General features: G+C 41.4%; 1 protein-coding gene across 1 annotated transcript in view; it reads right to left on the bottom strand.

The window, feature by feature from the left end:
• Nucleotides 1-18936, bottom strand: part of ncam1a (neural cell adhesion molecule 1a) — a gene marked incomplete at its 5' end in the record, with an annotated part of 237119 nt that extends 218183 nt beyond the window's left edge. The window contains one exon of the mRNA XM_079234557.1: nt 18885-18936. Within this exon, the coding sequence (XP_079090683.1) occupies nt 18885-18936 (52 nt within the window). The remainder of the gene's footprint in view (nt 1-18884) is intronic.
• Nucleotides 18937-19222: the final 286 nt, after the last annotated feature.

Here is a 19222-nt window from a genome sequence, read left to right as displayed (position 1 = left end):
TACGCTCGGACAATAGTGAAACACAGAGACGGCAGCATGTAGAATTCAGGAAAAAAATAAAATCTTAAGAAGCTCTCCAAACTGACAGTTGATGTGGCATAGTTTCTGTGTTGGTCTAATCTAATCTAGATGTCAGTGAGAAGTCATACCGTAAAGTCAAAAAGGTGGCTTTCTGAGTCAGCCATCTTCTCTGTACCCCAACTGCGGTGTAAGCTACAGCATCTGAGCACTACATCAAATCCCACATAGAAGGCTCCAAATACAGACAAAGAGCCCCCTACACCCATGGCGAACCAGAGGACAGTGATTAATGAGGCCACACCAGTGCAGAGTGGCTCCGTTATAATCCACCTCCACTCTCGTCTCCGCTTCAGCCACACGAGTGTCAACAAGTAACTAATGACTGCCGAGATTTCCTCTGTTACATTTCCTGAAAACATCGCTGTCCCTATCACCTCGAGGGTTGCATGATGGTGGTGGTGGTACATGGCTGGTGGCAAACTGGATGTAAATTATTGAGAAGGCATTTAAGTCGACCAGCGCTGCTGTAAAGTCCTACTTGGTAAGATTGATTTAGATATTTCTGTTCGTATCTTTAGTCGCAGCTATGAATTAGAATTCTGCACATGCCTGGAACCGATACGCCGAGCCAAGCCCATATGATTTGAATCACAGTAATTGGCATCATCGATGACGAAATTATTTCCATTTTCGATAACGTTGGTCGACGTGACGTAAGAATGGCTGCGCTCGGTGAAGGAAAGCAAGCTGCAGCCCAAAAAAACACCTCACCCACAATCCTCCAGTGTGGAAGTATTTTAGACAGACTTGAAAATGTGGTGTTCTGTAAGCTCTGCAAATTGGAAATGGCTTGTCAACGCAATGCAACTGTTGCGCATGGACACTCACGAAAGCAAAAGCATCCCGTAGAGCTTTGACTCGATGGCAGCAAAACAACACACATTGTATACTTTTTGTCCCCTTCGAAACATGTTGTATTAGAAATTATATTAACATGTTGTTTGTAGTCGTCACTTAAAATGTATTTTTCTAATTTTAGACTGTTTTTGCAATCAGTATTTTGCTCCAACTATTTTATTTTGTTTGATTGCATGACTGCATATTATTTCAGCGATGAAATTAATCACCATTATATAACCATTTAAAATAATTAAGTCAGTTACGTAAGTAACAATACTGATTCGCATGTTTAGGGAAACGGTTGGTATGACAAACAGAGACAGTCACAGCAAACCAATATTTTTCTGATCAGGCATCTCATAACTAAGGTCCATTATCCAAAATATGGAAATTTGATTCAGCCAAGTTATTTTTTTTTATAATGTTGTGAGACCATAAAAGATCATGCTCAATCGTCTCTCAGTCCTACTTCTGCAGTTCTGTAAATTAAATCTGCCTCAAGTGTGTTCCCTTCATGTGCGTCGTTCCATTTTCGAACAAAAGTTTATGAGTGAAGTGTTTTTTCCATAATTTCAAAGTCAAGGATGAAATAACAATTTTAAAATGTTGAACAATTTGTGAAGCCAATTGTGAACATTTCAAATTAAATGAACTACTGACAAAAAACCATAACAATGTGCTTTTTATTGAATCAATGGATACAAAATTAGCTAACTTCCATTTCTCAAAAATCACCATGCCAACCACTTTGGCCTTTCACTGAGCAGACATCCCATGATGCCATCCAACATTGTTTTCTTTTTTTTTAAGCCCCAGTGTAAAATGCAGCGTAAACCTGTCATCCTGCTCTTGTCTCCAATGATATTTTAGCAAGCGCCTCCCTTTTTCTGAAGAAAAAAAAAAAGTAGGCGCTACAGGAATCTTATGATGTTCTTTCCCTCCACTCTGTTGGTCGGAGGATCCCCCGAGCCACTGATCGAACTGCAATCTCCCTGTTCAAACACAGCTGCATCAATGGGCTTTTATCACACCGCGTCCCCCCCTGGATACCAAGATATGCACAGCTGCCGCTCTGTTGCCCAGAAACTGAATGTCATTTCAGGAATACCCCCCATTCCACAAACAGGATAGTGTTACAGGAAGCCCTGCAAGCAGCCCAAGCCTCCAAACATCATTTCCCCCCATTTCAGTCCCAGCACTCTATAGTTCTCCCACGCATCCATTTTCTGGGGCCCGTCTCACTAATGACAGTTCAGATGTCATTGAAATTGTGAAGATGGGATGGAAAGAATTACATAATTGCACCTTCTCTATAAGAAGGGTCTTTCCGTTATTGAGTTTTTGGTATCATTTTCCCATCACGGGAGACTGACCTCAACCTCTCTTCAATCAATGCATACCGAGTTATGAGCTCTGTAATTTAAAATCACATTATCGGATGCAGTTCATTTAGTTTGAGCGTCCTACCAAGAAGCATGCTAACAAGCATTTTTGTCAATCTGAAGACAAAAAGCACTCTCGTAAATGCTTCTCCAGGTTTTCAGGCCATCAATTTGAAACCTGTATCATGAGGCAGTTAACATCAATAATTTTTTTTTCCATCTTTAAGATCATGAATGAATATGTACATGACTACAATATAAAATTGTGAAACATTATTTTACCATATATTACTAAACCATTGTGGCAAAGTTTATTTCAGTAAATATTGATTTTATACGAGTATTTCATTTAGCTTAACATATTTCCTGAACAATAAAGATAAATTCCAATCTCGCCCCCTACATCCTCTACTCGCCCACGTCCACTCTGTTTGCGCGATCTTGTGGAGGGTCAACCATATTCGGTTCCATGCTAATCCAATTGTCGGGGAGTGGAAGTGAAAATTATAAAAGCCCTCCAACAGCAAGTCTACATCGATGCTGAATTAGTCAGTTGCACGTGCAACGCCCTTTTGAGTTCGTCATGGAACACCATAACACCACCAAATCCTGCAAAAATGGTATTTGTCGCACTGGTGCCGGCATGAAGCAGCTCAGTCTCTGAGCACATCACAACCTTAAAACATACCGGTTATTCAAATTTAAGAGAATTACTGAGTGGCCTAGACCCCGTCCTCATCAGCAGATGTAATGTAATGCAATGTAAAGAGCTAGTCTGGTCCCCTGATGTTTTGCAAAAAGAAGAAAAAAAGGAAAATGACACCAAAGAAGCTGGGGAGTTTTATTTTTCTGGCTCAGGCTGTCACTTCAAAGATGCCAAAAGGAAACCGTGGTTACCATCGGAAAGAGGGAAATTCCTCCGGTAGCTTGATGCAGTTTGCATAGCCTACGCCTTAGGCTAATTCAGCTGATTGTGACAACAAACAGTTCACAAATGGAGGGGTAGAAGGGTGTAGGGGCCGGATTGTAATCCCTTTTTGCAAAATAACAATAATCAAGACCGAAAGGCAGCGGTGAGAAAAACTAATAATCGACTATCGGGACATTCTTACATCTCTTGCAATTTTCCTCTTTCTTCTGCCACTACAGTGCTAAGAGACGGCCACTCTGAACCCTTCAAAACAGGTCCAAATGTTTTAAATAAATGCAGGGGGGCTTGCTGGGGTTCTCCCTTATTAACCTGACAGGTATTTTATATTCTGTACAGCTTGAGGCTTTTCTGCAAGAGGAAGTTGACATTTAAGGCCCTCCAGAGGTACTAAAGCCATTGGGCTAGTAAGAAGAGCCATATCCGTGAATGAACTAATTAAGCTCCTCAATGTCCTTGGCAAAATGGTGTCCTGAGATTGTTCTCTGCAATCGCAGTAATGAGAACGAGAAAAACAGAAGAATAAAAACATTGGAGAGAAAAGCTAGGGGATGAGGGTGGGGGATGCTAGACCTCATCCTCAAATACATAAGGGGCGTGTACTGTTCAGAAAAGAAAGATCACCGAGGAGGCGTTTCTGTTCCTTTCCTCCGCGATTGGAACTGTTACATTTTTTTAATCCAAGGCCTGTATTTTCTCGTCTTTGTTCTACTACCCTTGGTAAGGCTCATTAAAGTCCATAAACTATGCGAGATGTGCTCTCTAATGAGCAAATACTTCTGTAAAAAGGGCTCTGTCCTTGGGAAGCTGGCCATGTCAGCTAACATTGTATGCAACCCAGTGTCATGCACCTCAGGACTAACAACCAGGCCATTCTCACCAGGCTCATTTGTGTCCTCAAGCACCTCATTTTCATTGTTCCCTCATTTTCTCTACTCCACTTCCCATGGAAATTACTGTTCACTTTCCATCCCGAAAGGAAACGCGGATTCATTTCGGCGAAACTTTGGCCTGTGAAAATCTGACACGATCATTAATGAAGATTTGAGACTTCCCTCCCTGCTCTTTTAGGGTTGTGTCCAAGGAAGTGGGAATCGACAAAGTCCCAGGAGGTGTCCGTGGCACAAGGTGGCTAACTGAGTGATCTACTTGGCCAGCTACGGAGCGCAGTGGAGCTGAATCAAACGAGGTGGTCCAAAACAACAGTGGGCTTTCACTGTGTTAGCAGGCCCTTAACAGAGTTGGCTTTCTTTGAGATGTTGAGAACGTGATTACAGCTAAACAAACGATGGAAAATGGGAGCATTATGTGGCATTTGGAGTTGCTCTTTCTCACTGACAGTGGGTCAGACACTGATAAGTGATCTACCTATGGCTCACTAGTCATGGTGATTCAGAATAATGAGAGAGGCTACTGTGAGATAAATTATCATGAACGCAATAATGGTGTCTTGTTCAAAGAAAAAGTTAAATGTTTCTTTCTAGAAAAAGAATATATGTTTAAAGACCTGCGCCCCTACAGGCTACAAAGTTCATGAAACCAATATTATGGAAGTTTTATTAAATATCATTGAGCTTTGTTTTTAGGACCGCCATTGTAGGAATCTTGAGGGTGCTGTTAAAGGAAAGGCTGGAGGATAATTAATGTCCAACTTTTTCCGTCTCTAACACGTTCTTTCCTTCAAGGTACGACTGTTAGCAAGACACTTAACCCCCAATTGCTCCCCGTTGCTGTGTCTACGGTGTAGAGCAAAAATGTCAGTCACTTTGGATAAAAGCATCAGCTAAATGAAAGGTTTGTTTTTCACAAAGCGTCAACCTCCAGTCCAAAATAACGTCAGTTCATCAAATGGCCACTTGAGGCAGCCTCCAAAAGTCAGTCAACCCCCATAAACCTCAATGTTAAAATACCTATTTTAAACAGCATAAATAAGCCGTCGAGAGCAATCAAAATGCTCCCAATCACAGATCTTGCACCAATAAAAGAGACTTTTTTTATTTGTGTTTATTGACACCATATGTGGTGAACAACAAACAGTCCTAAATAAGTTAATCATAAATCACAGGGCCCCCCTGGATGAATAAAGGAGTAAAGTAAATTCATTAATACATATGTTTAAATAAGTAAATAAATGAGCAACTTGTTTTGAGAATGTTTTTCATCATTATCTGGCAACAAATCCTATTATATCACATCCCCGGACTATAATTCAGAAGGCTGTCGTAAAGGGATCAGGTAATGAAATATTTGCTGCGAAAACCATTATAAGCCAAAACAAAGTTTAAAATGAAGAGGTTTGATCCTATTTAGCAGATACATAAAATCAGTAAATGGCAAGCTTTTCTGATATATTTTTAGATATATATTGCAGATTACATAAAACAAGACATGAGGGTCACCAACAACTTCAGAATGATCCTTCTTGGATCAACCAAGACCAAAATCTATGACATTCTGCAGTGTGTCGAGGTATATTGATCCGAAAAAAAAACATTGCCATCTTGACTCTTTATGAGGCTAGTTCTTTGTCTGAGCGAAACAATAACTCAGCAAACACAGTAATTGTAATACTTGAACAAAGCAGTCAATCTTGATCGTGAATTCTACCAACTTGGCCGAGCAACATGTGCTCCAAGCACATTAAAACTCTGGCAAGGCAGCATCAGGGCCACGTCATATCAACGTGATGAAAAGAGAAGCAGGCTCACGCTATCTGGATATGCACCTGGTGAAACAGTGAAGAACTAGTATGCCTTTTGATACCTACATTCGAGACATGTCCCACAATGGAGACATGTCCAAATGGTGAACTCTACTGCGTGAGAAAAAAACATCACTGTATTAACAGTTGATTTTGCAGCTAGCTACAAGTGGTATTTGTGTCATAACCAAAGTTATCCATCGTATACCGCAACACTATTAGCTCTTTGTCCACGATACAAGACAAGGAAATAAATAATTCGTCTGTTAGTTACAATTTTACCGACCAATTTGGCTTTTCCAAATAATCCACTACCCAGTCAAGAAATTAAATTGCACACTTTAAGATCATCCTCACCCCGGGAATATACACATGCATTAATGGTTTGTAAGAGTGGCGTTCAACAATGCAACGGGTCATGCAACAGACGTTAACGCTGGTGAATCATAAACCACGGGACATTGCATGGCCCATTTTAAATAAATAGAACATATACCAATGTACAATCCACCATATTGCATTTCAGGATGCTCTTACTAATAATACAATTGAGTGACAAAAAAGTAGCTAACAGAAGTAATGCATGTCATCAAAGAAAGTGATGTTGTGGTGATAAAAGGCTAATTCCCTTTCACTCTGTTGAAAAAAAATTATAAAAATGCTCCCACCAAGCTTTGTTATGGCTATGTAGTTGTTCAGTTCCAGATTTATATTTATTACTTTAAGTTAAATGTTCTATGATCCAGATTTATCCATTTAGATTTTGGCTTTTTCCTGCTCCAAACTATTATTATATCCGTCTACCCTTTCAAGTGAAAGCATAAGATGCCGTCTGCATTTTAACCATGAGGGCTAAGTTAGATGTGTCTTCAGGGAGGTGAAAGTAAGCGCTGCCAACATGAAATGAAAAATGTAAAAATACTTCAGAGAGTTTAGTTGGGAGTTTATTGATTGGTTAATGCTTTAAGAGTGCATTTTGTGCAAAAAGCAAATATACCATAAGGCAACGAGTGAAGGCTGCAGATTTGCAGAATTTCTTATTCACAAATTCATATGCCAGTAATTCTGCATTTACATTTTAAGCTTTTTTACAGTAAACCGTGCAACATAAACACTGCAAGCTGCCAAATATTATGGAGGACAACCTACCAAACAAACGAAAATGTCTTTATCACCTATCAACATTCAGGTATCAACAGAACAAAGTTTGTCCTCCAACCAGGGCAAGAAGTCTTATGGTATCCATTTTCTTATGCAGGCATAATTTCTGAACTGTCAGAGCAAAATAATTACTCAGCTACAGAACTTTGCAGTAACGGAGGCTTATTAAAAGCAGCACAGCAGTGTATTATGCAGAAAAGCCTCGCAGATAAAATGAGACACATGTCAGTCAGGAAAGTGGCTATTCATGCCAGAGACATAATCAGGCCATGACACACAAGCTAACATTTTGCTTCTTTTACAGCAGTCAGTTTACCAGCAGAACGTCAGCACATAGTCTTATTTTTAGTCGTTATTTTGTACATCAACATGGGCTTATCATTTCAGGCATAGATCGCTCGTTTCATGACATCTGCGGTTTAATTCAACTTGTGTAAATCCATTTAATTTAGTAAGAAAACTAGTGAAGACAGGATCTAATAAAATATATGCTCAGCAATGTTTTAGATCTGCAAGGGGAAGTCACGCCCGCATCTACAGCCATGTAGTAAAACAACTAAATATTGTATGAAGTCATACTGAACAACACAGTCATTCTTTAATTAAATCATGGAATGAAGGTCTAGAAGACATCTGTCCATGTCTTAACACCATCACTTGTCTGCGTGAGCTTTACTACATGAAATGGGGCTACAGCGACAGAAAGGGAAACAATGAATCCAGAGGTTGGAGAGCCCTGCCGACTCAGTGGTTCCTCCTTGACAACACTTGCATTGTGTCCCGCCTCCATCATCCTCCACCCCTCCTCCCGCCTGCCACCCTCCACCTTTGTCTACCTCCCCGGCACACAGTGAGCCACTCCTGGCGCTTTTTCCCTTCGACAATGCAGTTAGTGTGAGAGTCTAATAAATTACAGACCTCTCCTGATCTCATCAAATGCAGCAGCCTGACCATGAACGCATAATGGAAAAGACTCCAAGAGGGGTTAGTGTTGGGTCAAATCGCTGTGATTGTCTTCAAATTTTAAATGAGATTGGCTGTGCTTTCTTTATTTTGAAATCCAAAATCATTCAAAAAAGGGAGCAGCCATATCCTTTTTCCTGTTTGCCGTGTGATTCCAGTGCTGTTGGAAAATATCAGCATATAAATCTTAGTACACATTTGAGGGAATATGTTAAAGTGAGGCTTTTGGAAAATGTTTGTTACATTCTTTATAAAAGCATGGAATTGCACTTTATTCTTACTTAATAGACAAGTTAGGCACAGTATGCTGACTTCGTGCTCTTCCAAATGTGTATTTTTTTCCTCAGTTTGTATAAATGGATGCCAAATTGAATGCACATCATTTTATTATGTGCACACAATTAGAACATAAATAATTAATCTATAATAATATGCTTGATATAGAAATACTTTTGCTTGGTTTCTTAATCTGTCTAAACAGATTCCCACATCAATATTTGTTTATTCCCCTGAAAGTTTTCACAATGCATGAATAAATAGCAACTAAATACTGTATTAAATGATATTAAGTTACAAAGGTATGTGGTTTAAGTCAAAGACAGAAACATCTCCAATTAGGGATAGAGGTTTGATACCGCACCACTTCAGGTGTATTCAAGTTTACTTTGTTTCAGTTATGGCAACAGCCACTCCCTCTCAGCACCTTGATGCAGTTATCCTGCAACCACCTGCTCCCAGCCAACACAAAAACACCATCTATTTTGATCAGTCTGACCTCATCAATGTTCACATGTGACTTCCACACGGGCAGCAGCAGCGGGGCTCTGCTTATGTGCAGCGCCTATAATAGATTGTGGGCAAGATTCTACCAGCTAATTAGATGACATTTGACATTCCAGTTTGATCAAACGCTCCACAGAGTCTCTGTGCTGCATCTGCTGTCAAATCAACAGCTCTTAGATGCGTCTGTGTTTCCCTCGTTTCCATAGCATTACCTCGCAGTCAATTTCAGAGCAATATCCACAGAGAGAACTGAATACGGTGAATAAAAAACACACAGTGTTATAATTGCTGCATCTTTTGCCTTTTTAAAAACAGCAATGAGTGAAACAAAGGGCATCATCTCTGAAGCCTTTTATTTAGCCATTTCTTCCTTTTGGGAAAGGATAGTTCGCCAAACACCATTGCCCAGGAACTCTAACCCAATATTTGTTTACTGTTCAATCAGATTTTTGGCTTTCAAGCGGATTTCACTACTCACTCTTGAGTCTGCCGTTTCTGCACATAGAGACATTTAAATGCTAAACAAGGCTGCATAAGAAAAAAGCTCCACAAGACTTGAATAAGAATTGTGATCTCAGCTTCCACATTACTTTTAGTGGCCACAGTTTTATTTCAGATTAGACAAAGTCTAGAGACATGATTTAAATATCTGAGACTTGGTAAAACTGCCAACTGAAATAAGTCATTCTGGGCTTTTGCTGGCATGACCCGAAATCACCACGGACCCACATAGGATGCTCGTCTCAAGAATGTGCTCACTGGCAATGATGCCAATTTAGAAAGTAAACAAGTCCACAGAATACTGCGCAGGCTGCACATCTCGCCTTGTTCCCATCTCCCAGAAGACACACTTTTTTTTTCTTCACACAAAGGCTGAGACGACTCGGCACCTGAGGAAGCCAGCCAATCACGGAGTCGCGGGGGATGAGCTAACTACCATTGCTAGGCATTACATCATGATGGTGAGTCACTCCCTGGGATTAAGTCAGGACTACGCAGAACCAAATACACCATGCCGAGCCTCTCAATGACAGCTCAGCAAAGGTAAAGTGAGACGATGATTTCCGACTGTAGGAAGCACATCAGAAGCCTGGTCTGTCTTTATGCTCTTATGGGTAAACACTGTTTAACACAGAGGCAAGAATAATCCTCAAGTTGGTCTCTGAGCTCCAGCAGTCAAATTGTGTCGGACAACTCCAGCTCAGGTAAACTATGCAAGTGCCAAAACATCCCAGCAAGTGATACCGAAAGGATGCAGAGTTTTAAGGAGGTGCCAAACACAAAGTAGTGTGAACAAAAAAAAAAAAAAACACTGCACGATGCCGCTTACACACTTAGCCTAAATGTTAGTGGTGGCCAGCAGATAGCGTTCACACGTGTGGCATCTCCCAAAGCTTCATTACAAGTCAACAAGCTTGTTGACTGCTTGATGCGAATTAGTATAATTACGCGGTACTATTTATATTCAAAGTATAATGCTGCTAAAGTATGAACTTAAATGCAAAATAAAACACTACCTTAGATTGCCCTGCCATAATGGCTATTATGCCAGCTTTGCGAAACACATTGGCTGCAGTCCATTTGGCAAATCTCTCATAGCAGCAAGGGCGGGAAAACCCCATTTTAATGGAGTGCACGCTAGAGCCCAACCGATGTGTCGGCTGATACAAGCTTATCGCCCATAAATTGTATAAATTGGCATCAACTGACATGACATGCTGTTGGAACAGTTGTTGGTTAGGATAACTTGTAAAAAGGTGAACTAGAATCAGGTATGACGACAGCATAAACATGTTAAATTACTGTCTGGGAATGTTTGGGTATCTTATGGAACTAATCAGTCAGACCGACCGATTAGTTCCGTAACGAACCGAGCTCGACGCATGAACACACGCACACACACACACACACACACACACAGTAGGGCCATCACTTTAATATTTTTTTTTACACCATATTTTGACTAGAAAGAACTTCAAGCACCATGTAAAGTAGGCCAAACTCGCCCTGAACCTCCTCTGTAAATAATTGCCCCGATGGGTCCCGCCAGGCTCAGGTCGGGTATCCACACTATACTACCAGTCTCTGCTTTTTGCCATCCATTTGGCCTACATGTAGTGTTTTCTTTTTGTTTGTTTACTTGCTTCAAATATATGTTCTATTCGGGTCAATGAAGCAGCATGTTCCACTTGTGTGCAGAATTTAAATAGTGTGCATTCAACATGGACCAGCAATATGCCAGTTGGGTTTCTGTGCACTTCATTGCTTCTTTTTATTCCCCATCTAAGGAAAGCAAAACAAAAGCACCGGGATAAATGAGTGATTGCCTGAGCAGCCAATCAAAGGCAAACATTAAAAAATAAAGTCTGGTCGAGAGAAGATGATGCCTTGACGGAATGGGCCCCACGGAAAAATATTAAGAGCCTCAAGCAAAGCAAAAACACAAATCGCTGAGAAAAGTATAAATATATTTAAATGGTGAGACACAATCAGAAAGCATTGTGTGGAAAATAAGAGCAACAGTTATCCCTGTGGACAACAGGTGTGCCAGAAAATGAGCTGCCTCTCCAGGTGGTTTGAAAAGCAGGATTTCAGAGTAGAAACCTCCCCCCTTCTTGAATACAAATAAAACAGGTGTGATTTCAGCGCAGTTGCTGAAATCCTGGAACAAACTGCCTTAGCCCGCCTTATACTTTTACTTCAAGTGAGTCCCTAAGCTGCAGCGACAGCGAAGAAGCCAAAAACAATACAGAACTGTGCTTTGTATCTCAGCATAAGAACTGTGAACGGCACGGAAGAGCCGTGTTGACAATTACGTTGCCAGCAAGTCAGTGTAACTGATGTACACTAGAGATGGATAATGATGCCCAAAAGGTCTACAGGCAGTTACTAATGTTGCACTTTCCATGCAGTCCTGCTGACTAGCGTGCAGCGTCGTCGGTTTACTGTTCTGACGATGCTGCATGCTATTCTATACAAAGACATCTATTTTTTGGAGGGTGCACCTTTTGCAAATAACCAAAGGCCAAGAATTAGTGGGCAATTTAAAAAAAATGGGCGGCATTAGCAACCTGCCAACTGCTACGGTCGTGCCCTGCATTGTTTGCAGCAGCTCAAACGCCTAAAGAACAGACACATACGAAGAAAGCAGGGTGGACTACACTGGGTGCAATGTACCGAAGTGTTGACATGTGGAGTTGGAGCGCATTGAGTCCAGGCTGGAGTTGTGGACATACCTTTTAATGGGCCAAAAGGCTCGTCAAAAGGGACTCCGTGACCTGTTGTTAACGCTACAGGAAAAGTCAGGGGATCACAAGAACCATTGACTTCTTACACATCAGAACGACAGGACGCATACAGCACACATGAGGGGTGCAATACATATGGAAAGGTACAGTAGGCAGGATGGGCCGAACACGGAAGTGGGTGAAGATTAATGGGTGTTTCGATTTTCGAGTTGATTTACCGCAGATTTCACATATCGGTTTACATTGCACGCTTAGCTTTGCATAACCATATGCAGTAAGTGGATGCTTATGTGTCATCCGCATCAGCATACAAAAAAAACGACAAGTGACACATGGATAATATTGCTTTCATGAGTATCATCACTCAAAGTTGAACAAAAAGACAATCAAGCAAAACCTCCTACTTGCTGCACTTACGAAGGAAACATTGCCCGTGATTCATCATTATGAATGCAAATACGACTGTGCTGTGATGTGTGCATGTAATCCCTGATAAAGGTTACTGCAGGCACATCATTTTTTTTATATTGAGGTATTGTCTATCCAAGCATGTCTAAATGTGTTGTGTGCTTAAAACAGGTGAACTGTTCAGTAGAGGAATGTAAAAGCATCGCTTTATTCTCACGAGAGTATTACGACAACTCAGAAGTCTGTTTGACTTTCACAGACAGAAATTCCATCTGTCCACCAGTGTAGTCCTGAGGGAAGTAAGTTAGAATAGTGGCAGACTTTAAATAACACCGGGCCCCATGCTAACAATGAAGAGAACTGGAGCATCGATACAAACAGTATCTATTCCAAATAAAGAAATCCGTGCTTGTAGTGCTCCAGGCAGTTCAAAAAGGACAGGGACGTCACGCTGGGATTTCGTTACGCAGTAAAGTAGTCCATCCTCACCTTGGGCATCCTCACCAGACTTGGCAACTTCACTAAAACATAGTTTAGAAAAAAATAAAGTATAATTAAAAAAAAATTAAAAGCAATGCTGCAACCAAAAGCTGACGGTGTGTGTCGATCTGGACAAGTGCCCATACACCATCACCTTTCATACTCTTCATGACCAGCGTGGCCATTGGCCTTCAGGCAGCAGCGGCTTCAAAGACTGCTTTGAATCAGAACCACTCCCGGAGATGTTTTACCTTGCTCAATGTTCACATCAAGCACAGTTTTTTTTTCTTCTGTATCCATCAGAAAATTATACCAGTTCTCCCTGCTGAGACACCCGAGTCTTCTTTGAAGAGAAATAATGAGTTACTTAGTATAGTAGTTCAGTTCAACCAGAACGTGGAAAGTCAGAGAAGCTCTGACTAAATTTGGCAATTTTCCACACTTTTTGTGATTTTGAACAAACAGACCAGCAGATGATCTAGAAATCGTAAGTATATTATGTTTAATTGCAAAGACTCAACACTGAAATCATACTAAAATGAGTTTCATAAATGAGCACTGTTGCATTCAATCGGGTAAGTGTAACTCTTGATGATCGAATGAGCTGTGAAAGACACAGCAGACTATACTTCACATGGTCCATAGTATCTCTTGCAGTTACATGATCTATCTGATTGCATGATGTTCTTTTTAGACGGCTCATTTGTCAACAAGCTTGGTCGCTGTCGAGTTAAAAACCGCAGAGTAACTTGTCAGCACATTAGAAAATAGATACGTTTCTTATTATGTTGCATACCATAGATAGACCACCAATACTGTGTGTGTAAATGTGTTGTGTTGGGGAGGTACTTTGCAAATGGCTTTCCATTGGTACATGTTCCCACTGAAAATGTTGTTTTCAGTTTTAATTTACTTTAGTGTTTAGTGGCCTGAGCATAATGCAAACCAAAGAGGGTTACCAATCGTGCATCTACGTACACAGTGAGTTATGCAATGTATTGCTGTGAAGATGGAGAAAAACAAACTCTATGAAGGGGTGGAGCTAGGGCTGGGCAGTATGGCCAAAAATTCATATCACGGTATTTTGTAAGATTCTGGCGGTTTCATGGTATATCATGGTATTTTGTTTCAAAATACACACATTAATTTATTTTAATAATAAAATAATAAATATTGCTCGATAGATCCTCAAAACCAAATTATAACTCATGTTTAATCGATACGGAGACATCGAAGCCAGCGGATCATTTCAAAAAGTCGAGCCTGTAAAATGGGCGGATCAAGTCACATCCGGGCATTTTCACCGTGCTTGGCGAGAAGCGGACTTCTGCATAACAAGCCCATCTCCTTCTGTTTTTTGCCCCCTCCCATTCAATTCTCTATAGGATGCCTTCATTGCTCACACAATACAAATCACTGGTCTCTATTCATGCACTGATTAATATGCAAAGACAGCCCATCCTGATCTAACAGTCAGGAGAGAAGAGATATAAAAGCCAGTCGAGTCATTTTGAACTCATCGGTTTGGAACTATCTGCATTTTTTGATTCAGCATGAAGAAGCATCAAAATCCACTGCCCCATGTTTCATTTGCATTTGATCCTTTTTTTACCTGGATATGAAGTTCTATCCACAGATCTGCAAACGGTCACTAACCCCATTATGACTGGTCTGTTTTCATTATGTTCTATGCTGCGCTATTCATTTTTGTTACAATAAAGTATTAAAATAAAAAAAATCAGGGATTATAACTGAAAATATTAAATTGACTGAGGAGAATAGGAAGCAAAATAATAGGGAAACAGAGGAATGAATGCCCAGTATAACATGCAACTAAACCTGTATTTATGACTCAATAAGAAATCACTTGTTGATGCTGGTTTTTGCCCATATCAGAACTGTGCAGTAGTAGTAGTATTGCTGTACAGTAGTAGTATGCAGTATATGTCTGAATATGAGCCAAATCCAAAGTGGGTTCAGCTGTAATCTGAGCAGTGCCTGCACTGATGAGAATTTGATCAACATAAGCTGCAATAACTTGGTACAAAATGTGAACGTCACTTTGGATGCAGCATGGATCATGTTGCCACTACAGAGCAACATCCCAGCTTTATTCTGAGAGCAGACTAAAAATGCCTTATAATTTTCCCTTGTTTGGCTGCTTTTTCCAGTTCTCCCCCCCCGCCCGAGTCAAAAATAGCCTGTATTATTTTCATAGTGGCTTTGAACTCACCACAGCAGTTAAAGTCCCATATGTGAGCCATTTAGGAATTGTGTATTTTTTCCCCCTCTGAATTTCCAGTTTAACTTCTCTTCTTTTAATGAAGTTCAGCTCTATGCAAGATGCTCCAAAAAACACACACACTGTAGATCTCAAGGATCATTAAGTAACCTTCACAGTTCACGTTGTCTTACGATTCAAAAGCACACGGACTTGCACATGGGCTTTGCTTTTGAACTCGGTATCTAGACTTTCAAAAAACTGCATAAACGGGATGGCAGGTGCACGGCAGAATCAGCATTTGAACAACACAAAGGGCTGCATTGGTGGGGGCTTGTTGTTTCAGTTTCCAACGACGTGAAAGAATACAATTGAGGAAGTCCAGTTTGAGTAATAGTCTCATGACTGACCGTCAGACGCCAAAACCCTATGCTGCTCTTGATACAGGCTGTTCCTCTTCCATCGCTTGTCTTTGTCATCTCACACTGTTGTGTTGACTAAACGATTAGTTGATTTAAATCGGCAGATCTATAAAACTGAGTTCCTCCACAAAGAATCACAATAAAGCACCACCTTGTCTTTACCAGAACTGTGTCAGTAAGTTTCTTGGAGAAAAGAAAAAGTAATTCAGCGTGAAAAAAAACATCACAAACAATGTTATTCTTCCCCAAACTGCGACGTGTTCCTGAAACTAACTAAGCAGTTGCCTGAGCAGGTTCTGCACAGCCGGGGTGAGCTAGCTCAGGTACACTGATCGCCCGCGTTGCTGGACCTTCATAGGAGAACGCACAATAACATTTCAAAACAACTTTTCTTCAGATACATCATACGTATGAGGATACGCTGCTTTATAAATACCATGAGGGAGAATTTTACAACTTAGGGAAGTCATCGTAATGAAAATAACGTCGCCACCCTCCAATCTCGACATCTGAATCAACATCTCAACGCCGAGCAACGACAAATCACAAAACTCAGGCCAACAATTTAGAATCACGTGGTCAAAATCATATTCAGGCATTAGTAGTCGCCAAGTATCCCCTCTTCACAAACCTTCAACTTCCCATCCCCTCAAGGGTGGCCCTCTCATTTTAACTGGAGAACAGCTGTGACAGATAGTTTTGTCTCCCTGATTAGCCTCCATCACCTTACACTCTTTCAGGTTGCAGAATGATGCCTTTGGATATGGTAGATCACTCCAATAGCACAAGGTCAGGACTGGTAATAAACACTAGACTCAATCCATCTGGCTGCAGACGGACCACGACAAGAAAGGCCACACTCTGTCTCCACCTCTAAAAATCATACTCCATCTATAATCTAGCCATTATTCAATCGCTTGTTTTGAAGGTGGTGTGGCTCTGCCCATGTTAATGTTTGTGACTAGACTCAAAATTACATTTTCATTGAACTGGAACGGGAAAATCAATAAATGTAATTAAATTGCTCAGCCTTCTAACCGTGCGATAGCGTCATTACCCTTTTCATAAACCCCAGGCCTATCAAATAATGTGATCAATTTCTTTGAATCTCTTCTTCTATCGCCAAAGAGCATAGCTAAGGCTCAGTTGTCTAATTATCTCCCTTTTGGTTTGCTTTGACTTTCCCTCCCGTATGAGATGCTGAGAATTGCGGGGGTGGCAGAATATTTCAGCAGGATCGCGAATCATAGGAGGGAGAACAAAAATGACATCCCAAGTGCACTCGGTACAGTGACAGGTTCAGACAGGGTGGAAGGCAAGAAAGAGTTGTTTTGAAAACACCTTGAGAATATTGTAAGACTAAACAAAAACCTGTGTTTAGTCAATGTGTTTCTGGCAAAGGTTTGCAAATATTGTCAGGTCACACAGATAGACACGTGTCATGCACACATAACACATTAGATCCTGACCATGCCAACAATCACAAATACCTTATGTTCAATAGTTTGTCCACCAGAGGGTACTGACATGTTTATTTTTAAAACTTGTCAAACATAATGTCAAGCTCAGTCGGCTTCATGTCTTGGTCACAACGCCTTTATAACAAATGGACCCTTGGTCTATCATCCATCCATTTGTCTATTGAATAGTTAACTCAAATACATAAATCAGGATCAAAATAAACTTGGCTGACCAAACTAAGACTGAAGGCGAAAATAGGAAATGAATACAGGAAACTGCTGACATTTAGAATATGGAGGAAGAATGGTGACATCTAAGCCTGAAGTTAAAAGAATCATTCTTTTATATTGGCACAATTATTATTAAATCAAACTATTCTTCCCGTCACCAAGGACCCTTGGGGGTCCTCAAACTCCACTTGGAGCCACAGTTGCAGTCTAAAGAAAGAAGGGCAGATGCAGGGAGGGACGGAGGATGTGGGGAGCAGAGCGGTGGGGGTTTAGGGGGGGTAGTGGGTTTCCCCCCCCCCCCCCCCCCCCCATAACCATGGGAGCGCTGGGATTGGATTCCATTGTATACATTGAATGAACTATTCAGTCGCCCTCAATGGATGACGAATTCCCTCCCAGCCAACCAACCAAATGAAAAAAAAAAAACACTATCAAATCAGCCATGTCAACGTCATTTTGCGCCTAAAAACGCACTGCGCTATTAAGTTGTAAACTCAACTGTTCTTATTTAGCAAGAAAAAAAACAAAAACAAAAGAAACGGAGGTTATTTCACATTAATGAGGTCAGAAGCTGTTGATCTACACGGTCAGACTGATGGCAACCCGTAAAATCCTACACTGACACATAAACGCAGAATAACGCGTTTGTTGCCAAAACCGACGACGGCCAGAGAGCGAAAGGTGGCTGCATCTAATCCGTTCTATGAATAGAGTTCAAGCGCGTGCATGCTTGTGAGAAACACTATTTGAATTTGGTAATTTTTAAACAATGTCCCACGGAGCGGTTTCCCAGTCGCACTGAAACAAAAGCATCCCCGCGAAGAGCGAGCGACGCTCCGGACACTGCGTCCCCCGTGCGTCACGGTTGACCCCGCAGAAGTGAGAGAGCCCAGGTGGACTTTCGAGTGAGCCGTTTAGTTTAGGTTTATTTTGACATTTGAAGCGTGAAACGGTGGCTCGTACGCAGCCAGCAGAGAGTGCTGGCTCGAGGGGACCACAGCAGCGTCCCTGCATCACCACCAGTCATAATATCAGCCAGCATCCACGGACCTTTACTGGCACAAACTCGAGTCTCAGGCGGATAAAAATACATTAAAAAAAAAAAAAAAAAACGCAGCACGTGTGGGTCATGTTTTTCAAAAAGATAAAGCAAAGCGACAATGTGCCTTTTACTCGGTGTGGTAAAGCCTGGGATGGCAGGCTCCTCTGTGATGCGCGGAGATATTCAAATATGCGCCGAAGGCAAAATCAGCTCCTGATACGAAAATATCGATATATTTATACATCTATACCCCGAAACTGGCTCGAAATGCGTCGAGGGTCTGCACCCCACGCAGACTGCAGCGACGAGCCCTCTCACTTGTCGGAGAAACTTTTGGTACAATCGTGGTACAATGGTTTGCGCAGAGCACCAGCTCTAACCTGACGCCACCGTCCGGAGTCAGGGACGCGGAGGAGGATGCTGCTCCGGAGGCAGCACCGCTCGGCCCCTGCATGACACAGATCTCGCTTTGGGCTTCAACCTTTGGATAACGTCATTAAACATGTAAAAAAAAAAAAAAAACAGCCTCTCACCTGCACAGACAGCGAATAGCAATCCCCAGATGAGGTCCCTTATTTGAAGCATTGTAATGTGTCACAGATATTCTCCTTGAAGAGCAAACGCACTTTTAAAAACAAGCGAGGTGTCTCTACTGAGGTAAGGGAGGACTTGGGAGGTAAAGAGAGATAGAGAGAGGGAGCCGTTCCAGGGACGACAACTGCTACCGGACGGAATTTTGGTCCTTGTCGCTACCCGTGTTCACGGCACAATGAGTGACAAGCAGCAGCCGTAGCACGCACTCACACACACGCATGCACTCAGTAGAGACTAACACGAATTACTCCGCTCGGTAGGCAATACCCCCGCGCGC

Source organism: Taurulus bubalis (genome assembly GCF_910589615.1).
Source record: "Taurulus bubalis genome assembly, chromosome: 2".
In the NCBI taxonomy this organism is placed as follows: Eukaryota; Metazoa; Chordata; class Actinopteri; order Perciformes; family Cottidae; genus Taurulus; species Taurulus bubalis.
Note: the sequence above shows the minus strand (reverse complement) of the source record. Positions and strands in the feature narration are given on the sequence as shown.